Source organism: Helicoverpa zea, chromosome 12, assembly GCF_022581195.2.
Source record: "Helicoverpa zea isolate HzStark_Cry1AcR chromosome 12, ilHelZeax1.1, whole genome shotgun sequence".
Classification (NCBI taxonomy): Eukaryota; Metazoa; Arthropoda; class Insecta; order Lepidoptera; family Noctuidae; genus Helicoverpa; species Helicoverpa zea.
Window position 1 is genome coordinate 11,725,087 of NC_061463.1, and position 26,171 is coordinate 11,751,257.

At 36.0% G+C, this 26,171-nt stretch overlaps 1 protein-coding gene across 1 annotated transcript in view; it reads left to right on the plus strand.

Moving 5' to 3' along the window:
• Positions 1–26,171, plus strand: part of LOC124634845 — a 258,449-nt gene that overhangs the window by 160,353 nt on the left and 71,925 nt on the right. Inside the window, exons 4-6 of the mRNA XM_047170496.1 lie at positions 4,026–4,093; positions 19,730–20,609; positions 21,198–21,298. Coding sequence (XP_047026452.1) covers positions 4,026–4,093; positions 19,730–20,609; positions 21,198–21,298 — 1,049 coding nt within the window. The remainder of the gene's footprint in view (positions 1–4,025; positions 4,094–19,729; positions 20,610–21,197; positions 21,299–26,171) is intronic.

Here is a 26,171-nt window from a genome sequence, read left to right on the forward strand (position 1 = left end):
CGATACTATGTAAACAAAATATAATTCTCAAAGGAAAGCCGGGAAATCACTTGTAAAGACAATTTAAGTAGATACATAAACAACTGGCACCTGGCACACAACATCAAAGAATTAGAAAAAAATATTTTCTTTCCTTTTTGTATAATTTTGACCTTCTTTCCTTACTTAAACATTTATTCGTGTTTCAGTGATTATCAAAAACGAGAAAAAAATTAAACAACATTTTGTATTTTTTGTTAATCTTGGCTACTCACTGCAGCCTGCTGACAGTCTGCCCAATGGTTGACAGTCTGCCCAATGGTTGACAGTCTGCCCAATGGTTGACAGTCTGCCCAATGGTTGGCAGTCTGCCCAATGGTTGGCAGTCTGCCCAATGGTTGGCAGTCTGCCCAATGGTTGACAGTCTGCCCAATGGTTGACAGTCTGCCCAATGGTTGACAGTCTGCCCAATGGTTGGCAGTCAGCCCTATGGTTGATAGTCAGCCCAATGGTTGACAGTCTGCTCAATGGTTGACAGTCTGCCCAATGGTTGGCAGTCTGCCCAATGGTTGACAGTCTGCCCAATGGTCGACAGTCTGCCCAATGGTTGACAGTCTGCCCAGTGGTTGACAGTCTGCCAAATGGTTGGATATTTTTTTTGAAAAAACGTGAATTCAATCAAAGTTTATAGTCGGTCTGATCACGGCCAAATACCTGATCGTTGTAAGTGCTTACTAACATTCCTTTTTTATACTTATCGATCGCCCGATCAAACTGTCGGCCGACTAGAAAGTCTTCAGTGTGAAGGTTTTCTAAATGTTCGAGTTTTGTTAAAATTGCGTGGGCAATGTTATAATTTTTTTGCCAAAGTACATTAGTAAAGGAAAACATTTTTTAATTTTAATATCATTCTGTGTTTAATTTGCTTTTCAGGAAAAGCGTAATTAAATTAAGTTCTAAAAATATTTAACGTTATTTAGTTTGTTCTTAATTTGTGCTGTAGGTACGCTTTTCTGTACTATATTATGGATAGAACATTAATTAATTCCATTAAACGGTAATTTTATACACAAAAACATTAAAAACCTTATTATGGAGACTTGTTTGTTTGTTTGTTTGTTTGACTTGTAAACGAACTTTTCTATTACCGTAAGATTCCTTTCCAAAGGCAACCCTTTGCATAGGCACTACGTATGTACATTCAAATTAATGTATCAAGTAACTGGACTAATGTAAACAAAGCATATAAGCAGTCAGTCTGTGGTAACGAATGTATCGGTACGTAATTCACAGATACTCAACCACATTTTGTGAACTTAACAAACATGTACAATTTACATATGTAGAGTTTTGAATGATGCATGTATAGAGACGCACTGTTCTCTTTCAAACAACCCCTCTTCCCTGATTGAATACTAGCTTCCACGGTATCACCCGCGTCTCGCGTGAATTTTCTTCGCACTCGAATAAAGTGACCTAAAGCCTTCCTCGAAATATTGACTATGCAACAGTAAAACATATTTTCAATTCGGTTCTGTAGTTCCTAAGATCAATGAGTTCAATCAAACATAGACGTTTCACATAAAGCTGTGTCTACGCTAGACGAACCGAGCACGAGCGGAGCACGAGCCGAACAAAATTCGTCTAGTGTGGACCAACTTACAAGCCTCTAACGAGCGCGCTGCGAGCATTTCGTTCGTGCTCGGCTGCGTTCCATCTGTTGTCGGTTTTGATCTTGTAAAAATTACGACGCCCTTTATAAAAAGGGCTTGGTTGGCTGGTTGGCTGCAACAGCGGCGGCTACTGCAATATTATTAATATCGTCCATATTCACCGAGAGCCGCGAACTCACTGCGGAAAACTACGTTCGAGAACAGTGATCGTTGTAGGTTCGTTGTACGTCCACATTTGACGCCGCGAACGACGGCTCCGCTTGTGCTTCGCTCATGCTCGGTTCGTCTAGTGTAGAGTATTACCATCCGTACGCGATGTCGCCGACAAAATGCAAGAGAAACGGCTGCGATGGTACGGACATGTAAAAAGGAGTGACACCTGAGGACATCGGCAGTGTGAATGTGATACTCAATCTCAATATACCCGGTCAAAGGCGCAAAGGCAGGCCGAAACCGTGGTGGTTGTGTGTCGTAATGAATGACATGAAAATCTGCGAACTCGAAGAGGAAGATGTCTATTCAGGAGGATAGAGCGAAGTGGTAGAAGGAAGATACGGAAAGCCGACCCCGTCACAAGACGGGATAAACGCTAAGAATTACCGTAAAAAATATATTTTTCATTGAAGGGAAAGCCCTTTTTTATGGTAAATCATCAAATGACAGACTCTTTCTGTCTAAAACCCATGTTTTTTAGTAAGTGTTTTATGGACCAGGGTAGCGGTAATTCTTTCGAACAATCCCGCGGCCCCGGCAGACCTTGGCCCTGCTGGGCCCCACTGGGTTTGCTGACATCTCCCTGAGGATCCCGTGGAACAACGCGCGCCACTGACACGGGTCTGTTGTCTATGCAGACGGTGGAACGATGAGCCACCCGAACTCACCGCCCACAGACCGACGTCTACGGTGGCCGGGAGTCGTCTCTCGACCCTTGGCGCCCGTGGTGTCTTCCTAGTCCACTACAGCGGCTGGGATGAGAGGTGCTACTCGCAGTCGCTCCGCCGTCTCCTTCTCGAGCATGACTGCTTCGCAGAAGGGGCGACGGCTTCCCATTCCCTCTAGCTTCGGACCATGGCTTGAACCAGGGAAGGACGCGAAAGGTCGCCGCTGCCTATTGCCTCGACGACAATACGGCGGTACCCTTCCCAGGCAGTGCACACCTGGACTGTGTGCTCCACCGTGTCCTCAGAGCTGTCCGCATGGTGGTGAAGTAAAAGCCCTTGCTCAGTAAGGTCATAGAGTAGGTAAAATAAGCGTTAGCTACATTTGTACCTAGTATGAGCTGACAGCTATGAGGAAAAAAAACAGAATAACCGAATGAATACAATTTGTTTAGATTTTATAAATTAAGATAAGGAAGAAGATTTGTATCTAACCTAGAGATAGTAAAGGACACACAAGTTTACTTTTCTAAAAAACAGCAACTTTAACACTCTTACAATACGTAATGTATGCAACATTACATTATATTCAGCTACATAACAAAGATTTGACGTTAAATGAACAATTGCTATATTTTATCAGAAAAACGTAAAAACCGGTAAATTACCGGTTTCATATTATTTTTACCGGTAGTTTAAAACTCGCAAAAATGGTCGATTTACCGGTAAAAACGAAACCGGTTAACCGGTATTGCATGCCCTAGTGTAGACCCGCCTTAAGAAATGTTGATTTGTGAAAACTGACACTAGGACTTGTTAAGTTAGACTTAACTTTCAGCCAGCTTTATAAGAAGACGAAACAAACAAAATCAAAGTAATATTAGTATACTTAGTTACGTAGTTTTCCTTCCGATCTTCATACTATTAAGTCCACTATACCCAAACACGCAGTATTCTAGAACAATCTATCATTGTAGTAAATCAGCTCCCCGCGAGGGGCTAATCAACGCGCGCTGATGGATTGGCTTGACCTTTGTGACGGAACGCGTGAAGGTCATGGCTAGTTTGTGGTAGTAGGCTAGGAAGGTGAGTTGAAGTAGGCGAAGATTTATTAAAAAAATATAATTTATATGTTAGAGGTATTCAAGATGAGTCGTTCAATTGCAATGTTGTGGCATTTCTAAGTGGATAGTTTGGATTACTAGTAGTTTCATGTCTAACAGCAGATTTTAATAACCGATCTATCTATAGATTTGCTTACCCAGAGATATGATTTTGACGTTGCTTGTATAACTAATCATATCAGCATATAAACAGATAAGTGTGTAGGTTATTGTAATCTGTAATAAGAAGACGTAAAATATGGTCTACAACAATGCCCTGGTTTTGAAAAGTATGATAAAAGGCGTAATTATGTTCTAAAAAACAAAATATTTTTAGTCATATTTTCAATGAGGTAGTAAATTATTGTAATATTGAATTTTCTTTGTTTCAGGTTACGTTATAGAAAAACAACGAGTGCCACCATATACCAAGTGTTCTTTACTAAAAAATTAAGATTAGGTGAGTACCATTCAATATTTTATGTTTTACAAGTTAATCTAGTTCCTCACTGTCCCTTTATTGTCGACAAGAATTGGTAGATAAGCCTCTTAAAACAATAATCTTAACCCAAAACAATGGTTTAGTTAAATGTGTTTAATGACCCACGGAGGAAGAAATGTTAATTTCTTAAAAACTTAGGAAAACTCCTGTAATTCATAACGCTCTTTTCTGGAGAGATTAAGTACTCAACAGATTTTTACAGTTGAGCACGCCGTCCGGAATTTTTAATTAATATTTTAGTTTTTAAAGGACAGTCCTTCATTTTAGGTACTTTTTTGATTAAAGAAATACAATTTCACTAATCACCTTCTTTGTTACTTCTGGAGCACTTTGCGTACCACCACGCGCAGGGCCACGGTAACTATTTCTAACCAACTCATAAACGATCAAAAGGTACTCAAGTATCTATTTATTTTTGTCTTTGTTAAGGAAAAAAAAATCTAAATCTAGTGTCAAGTTGTCATGGATTCTTACGAGTATAACTTCTTCCGCTTATGAGAACCGTAAGAATTTGCTATTATACATATATCAAGACAATTCTCTAAAGAGTGTACCTGCATAATTGTCGTCTAAAAAATATTCGCATGTCCTTCAAGCCATTTTATCTTTACAAAAACATTGATATTGTCCCAAAATGCACAACAAAGTATCTATGTAATATTTTCCTCCATTTTCCTGGAAAATAGGTCACTGTCTAGATTTGTGGCGATCAAAACGTCTCATAAAGCTAAACTCATCATGGATACCGCTAACATACCGACAGACGAGTCACGGAGCATTTTTCACATGTGCACATTGTATACGAAGAAAAATAGACCTTAATGTACAGCTGTAAAGCACATATTCCATTGTTTAGAAGATGGTGTTTAAGCTGTATTGAAACTGTAAAGATATCGTGTTTTAGTATGGATATAATTTGGTATTTCTCAAATAGATTGAGGTGAAAACATTATTTATCTAATAATCCATTTTAGTAAATCGTGAGACTAATTAAATAATTGCCATAAATCGTCTGAAAGCTATTCTGAAAACCGATTAGAGGAAAATTGGAAAATTAAATAATATAACATTTATGTTTTGAGGCAACCATTATTTATAGTGGATTTAACTATTTAATTAATACGAAAACCTAAATAAAGGTTCAAAGTAAATTGAAATCAAATTATAATTATTATCTAGATAGCTTATAAATTACAATGACATAATAATGTAGGCTACTTTTTATTCGAGTATGGGAAGTAATACCTAACCAGTTGATACGAGTGAAACCGCTAGTGGAAGCTAGTTCATTATAAGAATAATGACAATAGCGTCCTACAATACCAAAAGTTTTCGCCAAAGAATAGTTGACGCGTGGAAGTCAATGAAAAGCTAATAGAACAAGACAAAATGGCCGAAACTTTACCCGAAGATACGTCCCAACAAAACGCAATAAGTTCTAGTTCCTGAGAGGACTTGTAGGCACTGATTTATTGATAAATGTATAGGCTTTACCAAAACAATGATAGATAGATTATTATTTATGGTACACAAATAAAATTAACAACACAGGACATCACAACACACAAAGATCAGTAGATACAATGTTGGTATAGGTACCAGAAAGTATCAGAAACAGCAAATCGTTTTTTTTTTTTTAATAAGTACTTACCTAGATGGATTTCATATTTTTTGCCATTTTAAGCAAATATTTGACTTATCAATGCATATTATTATCGTTCTATGTACTTACATGTGATAAGTAGAAGCTCTTTTGATAACCTTTATATAAAACGAAATACTACTAGTTTTTTTTTCTTAGCCCGTACCGTCCCACTGCTGGGCAAAGGCCTCCCCATTTTGCCTCCACACCTCTCGATCTTTTGAGACCTCCCACCAATCAGGGTTGTAGGCATCCAGGTCATCCCACCATCTCTTTCGGGGCCTACCCCGCCTGCGATGACCATCCTGCGGCAACCACTGGGTGACGATGTTGGCCCTATATTAGGTATAAAATAATTATTGTTGCAAGATATTCTTCTGTTGAGAAAAACAACGTAGCCCAAACAACTATCACATTTCATCGGAAACGGCTTCATTGATACCTTCTACGGGAATCGTTACTTCATGTTACATATAATCATAGACATAATATTAGTAAACAGGACTGCGCATATAAACCCAAAAAACGAGCCGAGTGAAACAGTTAGTACGGAGGCTGTCTGTCCCTTTCTAATAGGGTGACTATGAGATTAAGCTATGTGAGACAAATCCGAATTTGCTAAGATTATTAAACATAGATTAGTATTGAAGTTTTAACTTACGCAGTTTGTGACCTTAAGATACTAATAAAGGCTTTTAATAATTAGCGGAAATTAGCAGTATAAAAGCAGGAAGATTCGAAGTGAAGAACGTTTTTTTTTGTATTTCTACTTCATATATAGACTGCTGAGCCATTTATGTCGCCTTTCTTCATTTTTTGGGAAGCTATAACAATAGTACAACAGTTTTAAAATCCATCACCCATATTTTGACTCGTTACAAGAATTCATGGGCACCCTAGTTGTTTGGTTTACGAAAATGTTATTATTAGCTAACCTGTGGAACGATATATTGCAACCACCATAGGATTCACTTTTGCAAGTAGAAACGCAACACTTTTTCACCATTTTAATAGTTTAAATTGATTTAATACAAAAAAATATAAACAAAATTTTAAATGCTGATTACGCGCCAAGAATGTTCAGGGTTACCGCTAGAAAATAAAAAAAAGCAAAATAAAAATTTATGTTGTTTATGTTTTACGAATAAATTAATGCGATTGTTATTAATTTGTTGACTTACAATTGTTAAAATAAGATAAAAATATAAGTGATTCAATTGTTTTTGGGAAGACAAAAATTTTGATCACAACATTTTTTTATGCTGGCAAGGTGTTAGAAAGAGACAAACAGCCTCCGTTCGAACTATCCCTCTCGGCTCGGATTTGCCTCTGTGTATTATGAAACCAATTTAGTACCTTATTGCGTTAAAATAGAGTTCATTTTCGTAAATATATATTTTGAGCGTGCGCAATCTTGTTTAGTAATATTATATCTATGCATATAATATAGTGCTATAAGATGGCAACACCGGACATAGAGTGGGGAAAAGACGTATCGATGACAGCGACTATTTAGGCTAAGCTTCACCAACTAAGAAGGTTACACTCTATCGATCCATCACGATGTGCTTACATACTCTTTAAGCTAACTGAAATATATTGTACCTACGGCAGCTCTTTGACTTATATTCGCCTTTTTCATGTTTATTTTGTTAAGGTAAAATGTTTATGTTAGTAAAAAATTTGCTAAAAGCCAGATAAAACATTGCCTTTAGCACTTTGGATGATTTAGAAAATATATACAAGCTGTTGATTTGCATCCGTGCCATATTCAAGGAGGTAATTATGCTAATGATTCTCGACCCAAATCAATAAAAAAATTGGTACGTATTTTTTTTTCTTAATTTTTTTTTTCGGAATTCCGTAAATGTCATCTAGCCTTATTTAAACTTGGCGCGTATGTTACTGGCGTTAAAACCGTGCTGCACCCTCACACAAACACAAACACAAAGCATACGCAACGATCACTCATAAATTTCATTCATAAAATTGGATTACTTCGGAAATACCACGACATTACAATGACAAAAAAAGCAGTACATATTAGTTATTTCCCGTCTACTGTAATTCCAATCGATTACACTAGTTTACAAAATCAAACTTTTTGCCTGTTGCCGTGGATTTAATGGCTGGTAACATTCACTTATGTTTAGTTTTTATTAATTACACCCGCAAAAATTTTTTTGTAGCTCGACTTTACTTGTTATTGACTTTCTCTTTTCTGAACCTTTTTCAGTCGCTGAAGTACGTATTTTATTGTAATTATACAAATATGTGAAGTTTTTACAACACGAGTAGTTCAAGGAGGCGTTGTTTGAACAATCCAAACCATGTTTGTTACTTATGTGGAGAATATGTGTTTGAGAAGAGTAGAAATGTCATCAGAGACGCTTAAAAATACTTATTTTTTATATTTTGGAATGTTGTTAGATAAAAATGACAAATCTTGGGCTCCTGATTGTGTTTGTAAATCGTGCGTTGAATATTTAAGATTATGGAAAAGTGGTAAAAGAAGTACTTTTCAACTTAAAACACCAACTATTTGGAAAGAATCGAAAAATCATCTCGACGGCTCTTACTTTTGCAGCGTGAACATAAACAGCTTAAACACCAAAAATCGAGCTAAATGGCAAAACCGAAGTAGAACATGTGTTTAGCGAAGAGTGTAGCATTCACCTGAACTTTCAGAGAATAAAAATTATATTGAATTTTGAAAAATTATAATGAAAATTATGTTGAACTTGTCGAAGACCTGCTTTTACAAATAAGAGGTATGGGATGCAATTTGAGCATAAAGTCACTTCCTCTTCAGTCATCCGGACAGATTTCCAGAAAATTTAGGAGATATGAGCGAAGAGCAGGGGAGAACGTATGCATCAAGATTAACGTGTCATGGAAGAACGTTATCAGGGTTTCTGGGATGTAAATATGATGTCTGACTATTGCTGGTCTCTGATACGCCATTTCCCAAAGTCTACACATAAGAGAAGAGCTTTAAAGCCAAGTTTTTTGGAACTTAACAATTAATATAATTTTTAAACAAATATTCTTTAAGGTAAATCCACGTTTTTTCTCTTTAAACCGCACTTAGCTGAATCTCAAAAACTAGAGCTGATAAAAAAAAACTACTAATAGTTTTAAATATGGTTAAATATGAGTAGTCAACAACAGCTTAAAAAATCCCGGCAACAAATGTACTGTAAACTAGTGTTATTTACGTATTGTATGTCCTCCTCCTGAGCTACGGCACAAATGCAAATCAACACCTTGTATTTTTTAATCTGTTCACTGAATCTAGGTGAACCTTTTTAGGATATTAGTGTACTTAAATAAAGTTTTAAAAAGAACGTGATGTAAACTTAACAAGAAAACTTTCCTTTAGACTTATTTTCACTGTAAAATTCTATATAAATGCCAAAAAACAAAATAAATGTAACAATAGAGATAAATTATCAAAATGTCACAACAATTTAAATAACAACTGCGAACCAAAAACCATGCGATCAAGCGATCTAAAAGCGAAATAAGTTTGTTATTTATTAGGATAATCTATTCAATTTATGGCTCCAAAGCCAATAAAAACAAAAACAATTGCTATTCCGCGCAGAAAACAAAACATAAATAACAAAGATGCTGCATGAAACGGAACGTCAAAGTAGTTTGCATACTAGTGTTGCCAATGACAGAGACAATATGTCCGTATGAAATGCGGGATATGAATTTTTGCTTGCGACATTTTATTTTTAAGAAATTTTATTTGTCTTTCATGCTGATTTGATGTCTAGTTTTCTTACAAATATTCTGGGTAAAAATACGTCGTGCAATATTGAAGTCATATGAGCTGGGCTGCTGTATAAACAAACTGCCAATCATACTTTGACATTGTTTATTTGCAGCTGCAAAACAGAATCTAAAGTTACCTGGTCAACGTCCCTTTGAAAATAACATATCAGCTTTCTGTCAAAAGTTCCAAAAAATGGCGGACTATTATTAGTCTGGGCAAAAAATTGGGACATCCCGTGTCCCGGTTTTCACGGGACGTTGACAACCAGAGCGTTACCGCTCTCAAATATTAACACAGCCAGTAATCGAGTAGCGGACACGACGTATTATGACGGAGCATTCTTTTTTCAAATAAAATTCGAATATGTTCTCTTTTCGAATTCAAAGCTTTGTTTCTTAATGAACGTTTGCATGACTGGCTTTCGTGCGGCCATTGCTAATATTTCTTAATGAAAAGGTTTAATAAGACTTTTTTCAGAAGCGAATATTTAAGAAACGATAAGCACGTAGATTAGCTTTCTTTTTATGTTTGATCATTAAAAGTAGCAATGCCAAGTAATTTCAATGATTAATACTTATTTCTTTTTTGCTTAGGTACCTGCCTACTATAAAAAGTGGTTAGTCATGGCTTCTATGAAAGTTATTTACATTTTCTTACAAACAGCCTCTTCTTTTAAATTATTTCAATAATGTGTTGCTTTGTTCTTTGATGTCCTACATAATATAATGATAGATTTTGGTATAAATCCATGAAGCATCAAAACTAATTTGTAAATAGTAATTTCATATAAATGTACCACCAAAAACCTAGCTCTAAGTAATAAATATGAAGTATACAATAACTCATTTCATCATGAAATAACTCATTTTAGTTATTCAAACAAAGTTCTAACGAAAAATAACTAGGTAGGTACCCACGTTTTTGAAATGAATATTATTAAACTTGAAAGTTGTTTTGAACTTCACCAAACCTACTTATTTACGCATTTTAGACCATTCAACATTTTCACAGATCATTAAAGTTTTATAAAAGACTTGCTAACTTGATTATTATTTATTTTAACTTAGACGCCTAGTTAACTGGAAATTCTGTAGTTGAAAAATCTATAGGTACCTACTAATATTATAAAGCTGAAGAGTTTGTTTCAATGTGCTTAACTACTGAACAAAGTTTTTTTTTTTTTTTTTCATTTTAAATATCTCGTTTGTAAAGGAAGGCAAATTTGTATCCTGGTGCGCCGAGTAGTTTCCCGCAGGACGCGGTTGAAAGCGCTGGCTTTTGCCAGCCAATTAGTTCTACTATTAATGAAAACTTCAAATACCTACACTTTTAATCTTGATTACAAATTTTAACTAGCATATGAGCCAATAGTATAACGCATAATATCGAAGTTTTCTTTTGTTACGCAATATAATATATATATAATATATAAATAAGTAGGCTTGGAGAAGTTCAAAACAACTTTCGGTTTTACATTAGTTCAAGTTTAATAATATTCATGTCAAAAACGTGGGTACCTATTTAGTTATTTTTCGTTAGAACTTTGTTTGAATAACTAAAATGAGTTATTGTATAATATATATATATATAATATTATATTATGCGTAACAAAAGAAAAACTTCGATAAGAGAACATCAATTTCTTACTTATCAATAAGTCAAGCCTTCTATATGAATAATCGTATAGCTACATATTTTAACATTGTATGCCGAATAAAAGAAATGTCTCATATCTCATTACAATAGACTACATATTATCTAAAGCAATAAATTGCGACAATACGCAGGAAAATGCACCTTACCGTCATTGGCGCTTACATCCTTTATAAATACGCATCATACAAGTTTACTAAGACTACAATAGATATAATGTCCTTAGTGTTAAGGGCAATAAGGTTGCTTTTTCCGTGGCCAGTAGCGATTGTGTTTACTCAAACGAAAACTTTTTGCTGAAAGAAACTTTGTTAGGAACTGATAAATGATGGACCCATGTTTTATAGACATGAGTTACGATGGTATATTTATCAGTTACGTTAATTTAATATTCATCATCTTCCGAGCCTTTTCCTAACGATGTTGAGGTCGGCTTCCAGTTTTAACCGGATGCACAGAACCAGTGTTTTACATGGAGCGACTGGCTATCTGACCTCTGCACCCCAGTTCCCTGGGCAACCCGATACCCTTACTAAGACTGGTTGTCAGACTTTCTGACTACCGATAACGACTTCCAAAGATATTCAAATAACAGCCGGGACCCACCAGTTTATCATGCCTTCCGAAACTTGGAAGAACTCGTTATAAATGACAATATGGTCACCCATCCATGAACCGGCCACGCCAAGCGTTACTTAACCTTATGATCGATCGATCCGCGTGACTTTGACTTACGGCCGATCTCAATAACGTACTTACCTTTAACCATCTGTTACATTACCGATCTTTAGTAGCTACAACCGCATTTGTGCGTTTCAATAAACTAAAGATAGATAGGAATATCAACCTTTACTTTGATCTACCTATGGGAGGGCTTACCGCTTACCATAGTTAAGTGGATCCATAGAAAAAAAATAAAGAGCGTCTCAATAAGATTTTGACCGTTAACTTTAGTTTGTTTTTGTTACTGTCAGTTAAAAATTTGCTATCTCCCGAAATCGGGCGATTAACTGCTGGTTTACATAGTAATTACAACTTATTTCATAATAAAATGGATTTGTTCAGTGATGAAAGTGATAATGAGATATATGAAGCTGGTGTATTTGATTCTGCGACAGCTACAGTATCTGGTGAATGCAGAGTACAGTCGCATTAACTATGAAAGCGAATTTTCTGACTCGGAATTTACATTTAGATTAAATAAAAGTAGTGTAAATGAGTTATTAGTAAAAATTTTACCAAATTTAATAAAATTTTATAAAATTGTTGCACACTATAAAGGTACTTTATAAATACAAATGAGATTTCCAACCAAATCACAAGTCGAAAACTCGAAACAATTCAAAACAGATGCGACTGCGAGCGAGCGCGGGAATTTGACAGCGCGATATCGTTAGCGTCGCGTCGTTTGCTGGCAAATGTCAAAAATGCGTTTTATTGCATCATGTTAGAAAGCATTTCATCATTATTTTATTATAAAATTTCACCGTTTTCATATAAATTATAAAAGCAGGTTTTTTTTTTAAAGTACAATTTTACTGAAGCTAATATCGTATAAGCAAAAGTAATATTGTTCACGAGAAACAAAACGTAACGCATTTTTTGTGAGGGAAAGGACCTATCTGTCTTTAACTGTAGATAACGTTACGGAAGTTTTGTTATTGAGACGGCAGTTATTGATAGATCAAAAGTAACAGTAAAACTCTGGTAGCTAACCGAGTTTAACTCTTGGTAGAGTATTGAGATCGGCCGTTAACCACGAGCTCTTCCTAATTTAAATAATATGAAATGTAAATAATGTTGGTTACTCGGTTTTGATTGGTCGCAAAGGTCTTCATTAACTGAGCTGAGTTTGACAGATGTCAGATGGAATGTTTAGGTGAAATTAATGAATAAATTATAAGGACAAAGGTTTTGATTTTGAAATTAAATTATTTAGTAGCAAGGGGTTCATAGTAATGATTTCTATTTTAATTAACTATTAATTTTTCTTTAATATCTTTGTTGAATGAAATTAAGTGATTTTTTATAATCTAAACGGAGTGAAAGAGAAAATCGTTTGACCATGTAACTCTACGCTACCTGTTCAGTAACTTCAATAAATAAGTATTTACTAAAACACTACTTGGTATTTCTATCATATATAGAAGATACCATAGGATGGTCGGCAGATACAACTTTGTATCCAAATATTGTAATTAATCTGGTAAGCTCGGTGTTCGAAAAGGTCTTGAATACCAATGACCATAAGCTAACTCATGGACTAACACATATATATGTACATTTAATCCATTGTATGTACATACATTGTTTACTTTAACACGCCTGGGAATAGTTGAGTCAACATGTCCTTTGATGACGTCACATTCAATAGGCACAAGCCAAATAGTATCATTTTGATATAGATATAGACTTGATTATTCAGTATTTGATAGTTTTACGGAGGACTTATTTTTCTTTTATCAATAATCTAGTTTCCGTCAACGATTTCACCCGCGTCCTGTGGACACTACTCTGCAATCCTATATAAACCGCCTAAAGCCTTCCTCGATATTTATTTATTTATTACGAACAATACATATTGTGTTTGATACATAACAGAGGTAGGATAAATGGACCTGCACATTAAACAACGCCCTGCAAAAATTTCATACAAACGGGTACAAAAGACATACATAAACCAATCACGCTATCAAGACAAACAGACTACAAATAAACACACACATACACACACACACATGAAATATTAATTCAGCTAAATCACGTGACAAATGACAAACGTCAGTCAATGCACGCTACGGCAACTGATTTCCAGATTGGCGCTCTCATACCCAGCCTAGGCCATGAATAATTCAGCCTAGGCCGGCTCGCCGATACATAGGCGGAATCTGTTTTGAGCTGTTACCTAGTTGTGTAGAATGGCTTTTATGACTAGATATACTAGTTGTGTCTAGTGGTTTTACCTTCGTAAGATATTGGCCTACTGTATACTCCGTCGGCCGAGCCTTGCAATTATTTCACCAAACCAAAATAAAGCAAATCCTGGAAATTCTCGTTCGTTCGTTTTTTATGAGGTTTTTGTGACCTTCCATTTCATGACTAAGTAGCAGATGTTTGGGTCCACCAATCAGGGGTAAAGCTATGCTTATCGCAGTCTATCCGTGGATGAGAGACCATTTAGGTCATAACGAGCTTCTCTGTGGTCAATAAGCAGTCTCCCTATAGCACTGTTGCTTCCAGTTAGACTGAAAGCTGGTCCCAACAAATAGTTCCAAAAAGGCTAGTGTCTGCGTCAGGATACCTGTCACAACTCTCCGATCCTCTCGAAATACATATAGAGAGTTGCTACCTAATTGCTACCAGCTACCATTAGTTGCTACTATGATTGTGTTCACATAGCTACATTCTGTATTCTATCTAGGTATATGTTATCTTGCTCACCAGAGATAGAATTTTACAATACCATACTTATAAGTTATGTCAAATTATTATCTCTAATAAACAAAACTACTACTAACTCATAGATAGGTTATTGAAAACCGAAGTTACTCAATATAGTTTACTCTAATAACTAAACCAGGATGTTAGTTCAGTCGCTAATAGCCGTAAATTTTTTTAGCAGAAACTGCGTGGCTATTAACGTAAGGTTGTTAGCTATCCACAAAATGGTGGCCGCTCGTGATCGAACAAAGTGGTAACGATGGATTCCTGGAAATTCAATCGAACCGACAGTTATGTTGGACTTATTACATAAACTACGGCGAATATTAATCTTTGTTCACATGGGTAGTAAACATGTAAATAAATGTTGATAGTTATCTGGGAGCTTTTTAACCCATCGAACGGTTTATATGGCGTGCTATGAAAAATGGCTTACAACGTATATCATAGACTTAAAGGGTTAACAAGGAAGAACGAGTCGAGAAGTCCTTTTATGGATTGACACCAAAAAATATTTTTGAAACAAAAAATGTTTTTAAAGATTGCTGAGGTTCTTGTCATACAAAGAAATCACCATCGCCTGTACATTTGTAAGAAGCACTTCAAATACAGTACTTGTACACTTAGCATGAAAAGTCATCGATAAAAAGTCCCAACGACGCACCACAAACACGAAACTTTATTCTACAAAAATGCAATGCTAATTTTCAACACATACTTAAACAAAACAAACACTAGAACAAGCGAACATTGTGTTCATATATGTACCCAAGTTTAATGTGTTCCCAGCCGCAGTGCAGTGCACACAAATAAAAGGCCAAAGCAAACAGTTTACATAGCGAGTGTACGCTGTAGAAGTTACCAGAACTATCGTAATTTAATCCGGTGATTGGTGGGTGATGCATAACGCAAACAGTACCTAAATATAATAGAAACTGGGTTATTTACTAATGGTAGGTACAGTATTCTTTACGGATTACTCTTTCATAATTATGATGGTGAGAGTATAGTGCTCGGTCAGTCTGTAACGTGATCGGCAATTCTATGTCGTAACTTTGTTAGGGCAATTTTATTGTCACCAAAACCATTTACAATTTCACCATGGTTGTTTTATTGCCACTGCCGATTAAAGGGTCCCAGGTTCAATTCCAAGTACGGTTGACTTTTGTGTGATGCATATAGATTGACTGTGGTCTTTATCTGTATCTGTAGTTTATCAGTTGTGTTGTTAGCACTCATAGCACAAGCTAATCTATAGCTTACTTTGGTGTAAACCGATTGTGTGTGGATTCTGTGTCTAAATATACCTATTGTATTATATTGCTGGGGTGTGTAATGCGCTGCCTCTGCTTCCCAGCAAAAACATATAATAATTGATGAAAGGTGGGCGTTTTGGTGGCTGTCTTTTATTAATTTTGACGTTCAATTAGTGTTTAGCAGCCAAGTTTGAAAAAATGATTTTGAATTTGAATTATTATATGTACAACCACCAGTTTAAAGTGGTTTAAACACTAGGTAAAACTATAGCATAGCTGTATATTGTCTGAGTGCATGAAGTGGTTATTTCCCTCAGGACTTAGTTTAGCGTTTTAAATGCTAAAGTGACTTCAAGTATTACGCTTCCACGGAAAATCAATTAGAGCGATTGTGCTTTTTCATGGAAAGAGAGATGTACTCAAACTTTATTGTTTTAGTATCGGCACGAATCTTGAGCTCTGACCTACATCTACGCAGAAATGATTTATTAGCAAAGAACCAATCCTGAGTGACGGCTATGACGCGATGCACTGCGGGCCAATCACCGCTTTAGCCCGCCCCCGCGCCTCACTTCATGCCAGAAAAGGGACCCAATAAATTACTTCTGCGCAGGTGAAGGTCAGAGCTCAAGATCCGTGCCGATAACTATAAGACCATTTTTGGAGTTTATATATTAAAATCCACACTTCTACCTTTCTAATATTATAAAGTTGTTTGTTTATATGAATGAATGGTTGTAACTCTTTCACGTAAAATTTAAAAATAGATTTTAACTAAACTACGTAATATATGAAGCTTACATTACATTAAAATAATATAAAGGCCACATTTTAGCTATGTACTTACGTGATGTAGGTAATTCTCTCGTGACGTGGGCCTAATAATTCCATTATGCCACTATATCTTCCTATCCTATCTTCTATCATTATACTTTAAGTACAAAATAATATGTGTTGGTAGCACACGAGCATTCACAACAAAATGTTTAGAATTAATAGTACAAGCGGTTAAGTTATCTTGGTACAATGTAGGTAAAGTGCAATGTTGCACATAACTGCACTGCACGTGTTGCAGTTACTTTGTTTGTTTATGTGGCATTAACATTAATGCATGAAACACGGTAAGGCAGGCGAGCGCTTATTTGATCTCCAAAATGTATAAGTTATGCGTTCATAAGTCTTCGAGTCTTCAAAGTTTAAACTTGAATACCGCTTACATTTCGGATTAACATACAAATGTCTGTTAAGCTTTAATTATTTGGAATTGCATCCGGGTAAGACGAACTTATCGTGAGAAGATTGTCAACCATTTAAAGACCAACCACGCTAAGTATTGCTTAATACCTAACCTTATGATCGATCGATTCGTACGACTGTTACTTTACCACGGAAAATATATGAAAAAGTCTTACCGTATATATAAGTTACTCTAGGTATGCGATTACCGCTCTATTCTTCTCCATGTGAGAGGAGGCCTGTGCCCAGCAGTGGGATGATAAAAGGCTCTAACTTAATGTATAAGAAGGCCTAATTGTGTTATTATCTACTTACATCTGTTTTCAATATAGTCCCATACAAGTAATAATATTTAGACTCCACAAAACTGCAGATACATTGAATATTGGGGACGGCCACTGGGCACCACATACTGGCTACTATAGCTACCGGTTACATACAATGTTAGTAGCATTCTTACAGTTCAACTCAAAACAAAACTACGGATCCCCAGTACCCGTGGCATAATGCGCAACTTTGTTTTTTAATTTTATTTCCATTCTATTTCACTTGTGTGAATATCCAGAATAACTGCGCCACAAATTTTCAACTAGCAACACTGTTTTATTGTGAGCACATTTAATTTTGTGTTACTGCTAATATTTTCACGAGTTTTTCGTTAACACTGAAAATTGTTTTGTCAGTTTTATGTATAACCAACTCATGTTTATTTTTGGATCAAGTCATAGTCAATATAAAATAAAATTAGCTAAATTAGTTTAAGGTTCTGAAATAAAATTAAAGTTTATAGAATGTCAAGTTATTTATTATACCTCTATTTCAAAGCTTTCTCTTCAAGTTTTCTTGTTCCTTTTTCTTAAATGACAGACGGGCGTCCTAGGTTAAACCGCTGTCAAAACCATCTGATTTCAATTGGCTCATCATTCGCGTCTATACCTACTAACTACAAACTGCCAGTCTATAATTACTTACTTAGTAGTTGCATGCTTACTTAGTTTACCTACGTATATAACCATCCACCAGTCATCAGTAATTACCGCATTTAACGTAACCCCTAATCCAGTGAGCTACAACGCTGTCCATTGTCCAAGAGACAGTGTTTAGTGTTACGCGCACCACTGAGTCTTAATCACATGAGAACTGACCTCTTGGATGCTGTAATATGGATATTAATTAACTACATAGGTAGTTGGATATTGTGGAAATACAGTTAAATGTAAATGATAAATAAATACATACCTATATTTTTGTTGGCCCATAGAAAGTAGATTAATCAACGAATATTAATTGCGTAAAGACTGAAAAAGCAAGCAAGTCAGCGGATTCATTTACATAATGTCAGATTTTTTGAGATATTTATAACAAAGCAAATTATTTAAAACACAATAGTTAACAATGATTCAGGCGTTTAGTAATCCTTACACAACTAACTTTTTAGATTTCCTTTAAACTTTACGGATCAAAAATAACTTACACTAACGTTACCTTTCCTTGTACAAACTAGTTACAATAAAGGTCCAAGGAGGTAGTATATATCTGTCTAAGGTTTACACCAAGATATTCACATCACACAGTAGCTTTGTACGTCCAGTTATGCGACGACGTCTACAGGACATTGTTGTACAAACTATGCCGAAGACAGACCGCAGTTTGTAACAGGACACGCTCAGTTATCTTATATCTTGATATATGTATACAGGATAGTATCTATACAGGTATACATATCTATATATGTGTTTTACAGGCGAGATTTCACCGATGTTTTTTCTAGTCTTCTTGCTATTAACAAATAGTAACAAATTACGTGCAAACATTTCCAAAATGTCCGGTAAACTAAAAACGCGAAAGTTTCGGACATTTTTAGTACTAAAATACCCACTAAACTACATCTTTTGTGCTCGAACATTTTGTGATACTGTGTGTACACATTTTTTGTTCGCAAACAAATGTGCGTTACCAATTTTAGTAGTTTCTCGCCATAATTAAGATACTTGAGGGCCATTAGTGTAATTAAGAACAGTTTGAGCTATTGAAACTATAGTAAACTTAGTCCCTCGGTCTAGAAAATAAAATACATTCATCAAAGTATCCATGTAGTACAATATGCGACTGGATTCACGCTATTTTCAGAAAGAAAGAAATCAGAACGTTATTGATTGACTTCTAAATGACACTTACTTATATCTTGTATATACCTACATCACTCCTTTGACTTTCTTTTGCGTGGAATGTACCTACTTCAATTCAACCGTTATTCAATACATTAGCAACAAAAGCTCGAAATATATCGTACTCGTCATAACAAAGACGTGACATTAATATTATTTATCAGTCTGAAATAACTCGAGCTATATTAAAAATAAAGGCAGAACAAAAATCTGACATTAAGTAAGTAAATGTGGATTCTGAAATGAAAACAAGTCCTAAATCTGAGACTTATATTTTTTAACTTGATATTTTATTAAATTAAACGATAGAAACTAAAGCAAAAGTTTTGTTTGATAGATTCGAATCCCTTTCTTCGTGGAAATCAGCTATAATTTAATTTGTTCATTGTATGAAAAACACGTTGTTTGTTACAGATTGTGCATTACGGCTGCGGAGTGTGCGCGTGGGGCGCGTGCACTCGGGGCACGTGCCGCGCGCGCACGGGTGTCGGTTGCTCGTGCCCGCGCCCGCCGCGCGCCGTGCGCTGCTCGTCGAGCTGCACAAGCTCAACGTGCCCTGCGCCGCCGGCTTCATCCGCTTCGCCCCCAACACGCCCACGCTCTGCGGGAAGCTCGACCAAATCCCACCCCCCAACAGAAAGTTCCTCTACACGTCCGCCAACAAAAACCCCGTCATAGAACTCCACGGCCGACCCACGTTCGCCGCGATATACCGTCTAGTAGACCATTGTCACAATGTTCTGCTCACGGGAAGAAACGGCTCGTTCGAAGTCGGCCCCACCGTCAAACTCTCATGTTCGTATGAGATCCACCTGCCGTACGGCAACCGTGTCGCTCTGCGGCTACAAATGGGCACAGGACCAATGAAGGCGAAGGAAAATGACGTGTCCAACATTATACATGAGGATGTACAAGCTTTGTGTAGAGGTATGGAGTTAAGTTTAGAAGATGGAGACTCGAAGTGGAAACACTGTTCGCAACCGGGGGATCCTTTAAGAAGTGTTCAGATAGTGTCGGAAGGGAATGCTGTGAGGCTGAATATTAGTATAACGGCGAAGAAGAATGCCTCAGCGATGTGGTTGAAGGTGTGGTGGATGGACAAGGCTGTGGAGGATATCGTGGGGCACTGCGAGTACGGGTGGGTGCTGTCGGGGGACTTTTGCATATCAGCGGTGCGGGAGGCGAAGAAAGCGTGGAGACAGGCGGAGGCGGAATGCGTGCGCCTCGGGGGACACCTCGCCAGTGTGCTCAATGAGAGGCAGCAGCAAATTATGGACCAACTACTTATACATGCGTAAGTATATCGACGTACTGCATTCATAGCTAAGCCTCAGAGCCATGTGGCATCGTTACCATTGAGAAATATCTTCCATAAATTTCGTATAGAGTCTGTGACAGTCGTTACATTGAGTTACCAAGTTAATGGAGCTTTAGAATGGGCGTGTTATTGTTATTTTATATAACTTCGACAGCGATCCAAATGGCTTCTATTGATAAACTCTAAACCTATTAAGAGTGGTAGCCAAAAAGGCCATTCAAATGTTGATATAACTGCAGCTTTCACATAACATAGTGCTATATATCTCAAACTACCCACAGCGGCTATAAACTGTGCCCAAAACGCATTTATATTTACTACGAGCGTCCAGCAAGTTTATGGAATGGCCCGGGACGCTTTAGTGCGTGTTTTTAAATAAATACTTTAAAAGTCTGACAACCAGTCTTTCCAGTGGGTATCGGGTTGCCCGGGTTACTAAGTTCGATAGGCAGTCGCTCCATGTAAAACACTGGTTCTCAGCTGCATCTGATCAGACCGGCCCCAAAATAGTTGGGAAAAGGCTAGGCAGATGATTGTTTTTAATTAAATACTGTTTGGTTGCAGCCCTGGTGCCGGAGTGGATGACGTGTACTGGATCGGAGCGACTGATGCCGTCCATGAAGGGGAGTTCCGATGGTCCGATGGATTGCCTTTCTCTTATGCACGTGAGTATATAGTTTTAATAAAGACATGAGGTATTTTATTGGACCACATTCAAATTGTGGATGCGGCAGGTTTCTTAAGTAAAGGTTTCAATCAAGACAACGGGAGAGTCTGTGTGTATAAATATAAATACACATTAATAGATAAAGTAGGCAACATTTATGACAGTATCTTGGATCATCTTCATACAAAAAAGTTTATTGATTCCAAAACTACGTATCAGGTTTATAATGTCGTAAAAAATATTATTATTTATCCTCATTTTCCTACATGTCTATAGATGTTTAGTAATATTAGAAGTGTCAGTCAACAGTTAGTTCGACAGTATTGAGTGGCGAGAGAGCTCTCGTCGCCTTCGCGAGTCAAGTGCGAGCGCGGCTTGCCGATTGTCGTGTGGGTATTCTGTTTAGCTATGTTTGATTGGGGAAATTTTGTATTTGTTGAAGAGATTGACGTTATTTTTGCAGTATTACACAGGTAAAAAGGTAAAAAGTAATTAAATAGCAAGCAATGGAAGAGGCCTTTGTCAACCAATGAAATGAATCGAACTCTGAGTGAAATATAAAATGCATTTATCTTATTTGCATTTCCTAAACTGTAAACTCAACGAATACAGTATGCAAATAAACATCTCAATTTTACCATGAAACCAACCATTATACTTCGGCCGTTCAGAGAATGCGTTCCTGACACCTATCAGTTAGTCACGACTAGTGATGGGCACAACATAACACTGAGTTCGTTACCGTTCCTTCAAAATGAACCGCCGCATTATTTTAAGATTATTTTCGTTTTAAATTGGCGGAATCATTTGTTTTATATTTTAGTTATTTAAGTGGAAACCAAAAAAAGGTAATATTCATATAATAAAATTGTTTTATTTATTCTTTGTTACAAGTACATTGAATTGAATGTGCGAACAGAATATTAATCAGACTCCGATTTGCTTGAGGAGGTGGTGTCTTCATCATCATCTTCGCCTACATGTATAATTATATTATTATCAATAACAGAATCAATCCTGATATCTCGGTCTAACAAAAGCCGGGTAATCAAATAAAAACAGATCGAAAACACTTGAAAAACGTGGTCTATGCGCACGAAACGACAACGGACGACTGTTTTAGCGTCACAAAATGGCGGCCCATAACGCCATTTGGGGTTACCATTTTTAATCTAAGTATAAAAATGCGGTTTGGTCATAGTTTTATTTTTATATTTCATAAACGTTATAATTAAGTCTTATAGTCCATTATTTTCCAATTCTTAAAAAGAAAATCAAAACGTATTATTTTATATTATAACTGTATAAGAACAGATTACGATACTTGCCTGTTATTTTTAGCACAGCACTACAAAATATAAACCGCTGACATAACCTTGTAATAGCGCAGTATAGATTTAGAAAAATATTGTTTACCAAGTTATTTGACACTCAGTTTGGCACAAAATTATAACATTCATTGATTATTGATATAATAATGTTGTTTTAATGCTCCTCAATTGTTAAAACGGTAAACAACCAGCAAAAATATTTTTATCGTAACTGCAACGCCATTGCAAAGTTACGTCGTCAGTTCAATCGCGACGTGTCAGGAACGCATTCTCTGAATGGCCGAACCATAAAAATCACAGTTCACAAAGTGAGCACTTTAAAGCGAATTTAATAGCTTAGTAGAGAAAAAACAAGAATTCAGTGCACTTTATAGGTTAAAAGCGTCAATCGTTGCCAAGACGTATCGAGGGTACGACTTCGTCTAGACGGGGTGGCGTCGCAAGCACGCGATTATAGCAGCTATTTACTCATTCATATAGTTCATTTTTATCTTGGTTATAAGCTGGTGCTTGTGCCCTTTTTAAATAAAAAAGTGGAGGATATTCATGCTGTGACAAATTGATGTTGAACGTCTTGAAAATGAAATCAAGGGCAGAAAAATAATGCACTTAATGAGCAACTCCGTGTTCAATGATGTTGTATATATTTTTATATATAAATAGGCATAGGTCAAATCTATGATTAAACTGAAACTACCTTTCAAATAACCATCTTTTGACAATTATTTTATACTCTTCACTTCAATACTATAATATCGACTTATAGGCTTTTAAAAAATCTACAAAATATTTTGGTTCATACGCATTTAGCAATAAAATTGAAAAATATTGGTATTAAAACGAAAGCACGGTCCATTTACGAATGATTTATTCCCAAAACGAATGGTGAATGATTGAACGAAATGAGTGAGGCGGAAATTGCAATGAAAAGCTTCCCTCTATATTTTAAATATGTTATTTTTAAATTAACTTTGTGGCAACTTTGCAAAACTACATCCTATATATTGATTGCATTTCGATCACCTTTTAAATATGAATCTGTTGATTAATTTTCGGAAATTGATATAACCTGATAATGATTACTTCTGAATTAATAAGAAGTAGGTTTAGCTCATACCTTTATATTATTAAGCACTTTTATAGAAGAATTAAGATATCATCATCCTCCGAGCCTTTTTCCCAATCATGTTGGGGTCGGCTTCCAGTCTAACCGGATTCAGCTGAGTACCAGTGCTTTACAAGAAGCGACTGCCTATCTGACCTCCTCAACCCAGTTACCCGGGCAACCTGATACCCCTTGGTTAGACTGGTGTCAGACTTACTGGCTTCTGACTAAGAATTAAGATAATTTACTAGTTAAGCATATCTTTAACGTTTTTACGCATTACACACTCCTGAAAAATAAACGATTCATGACGTTTTGAAAAAAAAAAACTATGTATTGGTAAACCTTTATAACCAAACGTAAAAATAAAGCCATCACAGATAGAAAACCTTAAAACCTTACAAAATGGCTTTACAAAAAAAAAGATAAAAAAGAACATATATTTTTTCAGTTTTACAATTAAACGTAACACGAGAGCCAGCGTTCCGTTTTGTTTTTCCTTTGTGCCCACATCTGCATAGAAATCGAATTTTAAACTTTCCGTTATTTCATCCAATGCCCACAGATACTCGCCGTATGATACTGTAAAATGATACAGTTTTATTCTCTGTTTTTTTTTCGCGTGGATACAAAAATTAAGGCTAAGTTAAGGCTATATTTAGACATCTGCGTCGAAAATCTGAGGCTAAATAAACTTAGCAGCAACCTTGAGATATAAAGTAAATTTATTTTTGGCATTTCTGTGATTTTAGAAGCTTTTCAGACTAATTACAACTACGCTTTATTTAAATTTTTCATTTCACTGTATTACATTCGTACTAAATGACACAAAAAATAATTTAACGTCTTGAGGATCGAACCACAGACCTCATGATCAGCAGTCACCAACTTCTAACGATTATTCCCAACAGTGGGAAAACTATTAGCTGTTTATATTTCGTCGTAATAGATAAACACGACACTAACAAACACATTAATAATATATCGTCACTTAGTAGTTATAATGTAAGGACCGTAAATGGGTTATAGGGTTTAGGGTTACCTCCAAATATTAACTGTAGATATTCATAAGTCACTTTCTATTTTATTTGGGACTTCAATAACATTGCTGACTTTCAGTAACTTTGCATACACACTACAATTTAAAAAATGATGTATTGATTCGAGTTCAGTCATGTGATTGCAAAACTTATATCTAAAGTAGATAGATGACTAACAATGTTTGTACAATATAATATGTATGTTAGTCTTTAAGGTATTTATCTATGGGCCTTTGATGCCTGATAATAAAGATGATTTGATTTGATTTGATTTGATAGATGCTCTTACACTTATGCTAACCAAGTTATTTGTGATCATCTTAACGACTTACAGAATCGGACAACATAATTTAAGTTTAACCACGTAGCCATTATGTTACATACTAGCTTCAGCCAGCGGCTTCGCCTGCGTGGTGTGTTGATAAAAATGACCTAGCCTATGTGTTAATCCATGGTGTCACCTATATACAAACCCAACTAAATTGGTCCAGACGTTTTTGCGTGAAAGAATAACAAACATACATTCTCAGAAAGTTTCATATTTATAATGTGTATTATAAGGATTCGGCAGAAAAATGTAAAAAAATAAAAGAAATTAAAAACTGTTCCAAATTCAAGCAAAGGGCATATTTGGCAGCCCTAAAAAAGGGTAGGGTTTGTTGACACGGCAACGTCTGCATTCAACAAGTAAGTTGGAAACCGCAGCGATTCGCAGCGAGCCGCAGCGGTCCGCACCCAAGTCTTGTATCGCACATGAAGTCAGTTACGATGTATCTATTTACTAATTTACGATTAGAAATTTGAGTTTGATATAAGCCATATAGAGGTTTAATTATGTCAAATAATCTTTTATGGCAAAACAACGGATATAGATAGATAGCAGTGAATGTGTAATGGTTTTAGCCAGTTATTATTGTGATGGCTGTAGCTTTGATTGTGTGTCTTGATATATTATGAGTTTAGTTCTTCTTCTTTGAAAATGAAAAACAATGGTTTAACTCATCCATGGAGACAATTATTTGCATTTAAGTACAGAAGTATTTCCCTCAGTACTGCGGCAATGCCTAGTAATATTAAAGTAATTAAATATAACTTTTAAGTGAAAAATCCTCTGTTCATAATTAAATTAAAATTCTAACGCTAAGATAGTACGCTAATTAATATTGACGTTTAATTTTGTCGTCTTGCGGTAGCAGTAGAGTAGTTTAATGTCAAAATTCTCATATATCCAAATACCTGAGGAAACCCGTATTATACATTGAAACTACATTACAATATAGGTACTATGTTTCATGAATAGTTATATTACACCTACTCCATTTGATCCCCCTGAGGTTTACAAATACTGAGATCAATATGAGAAATTGCCCTCAGAAACGTTACCTTTAGACACAA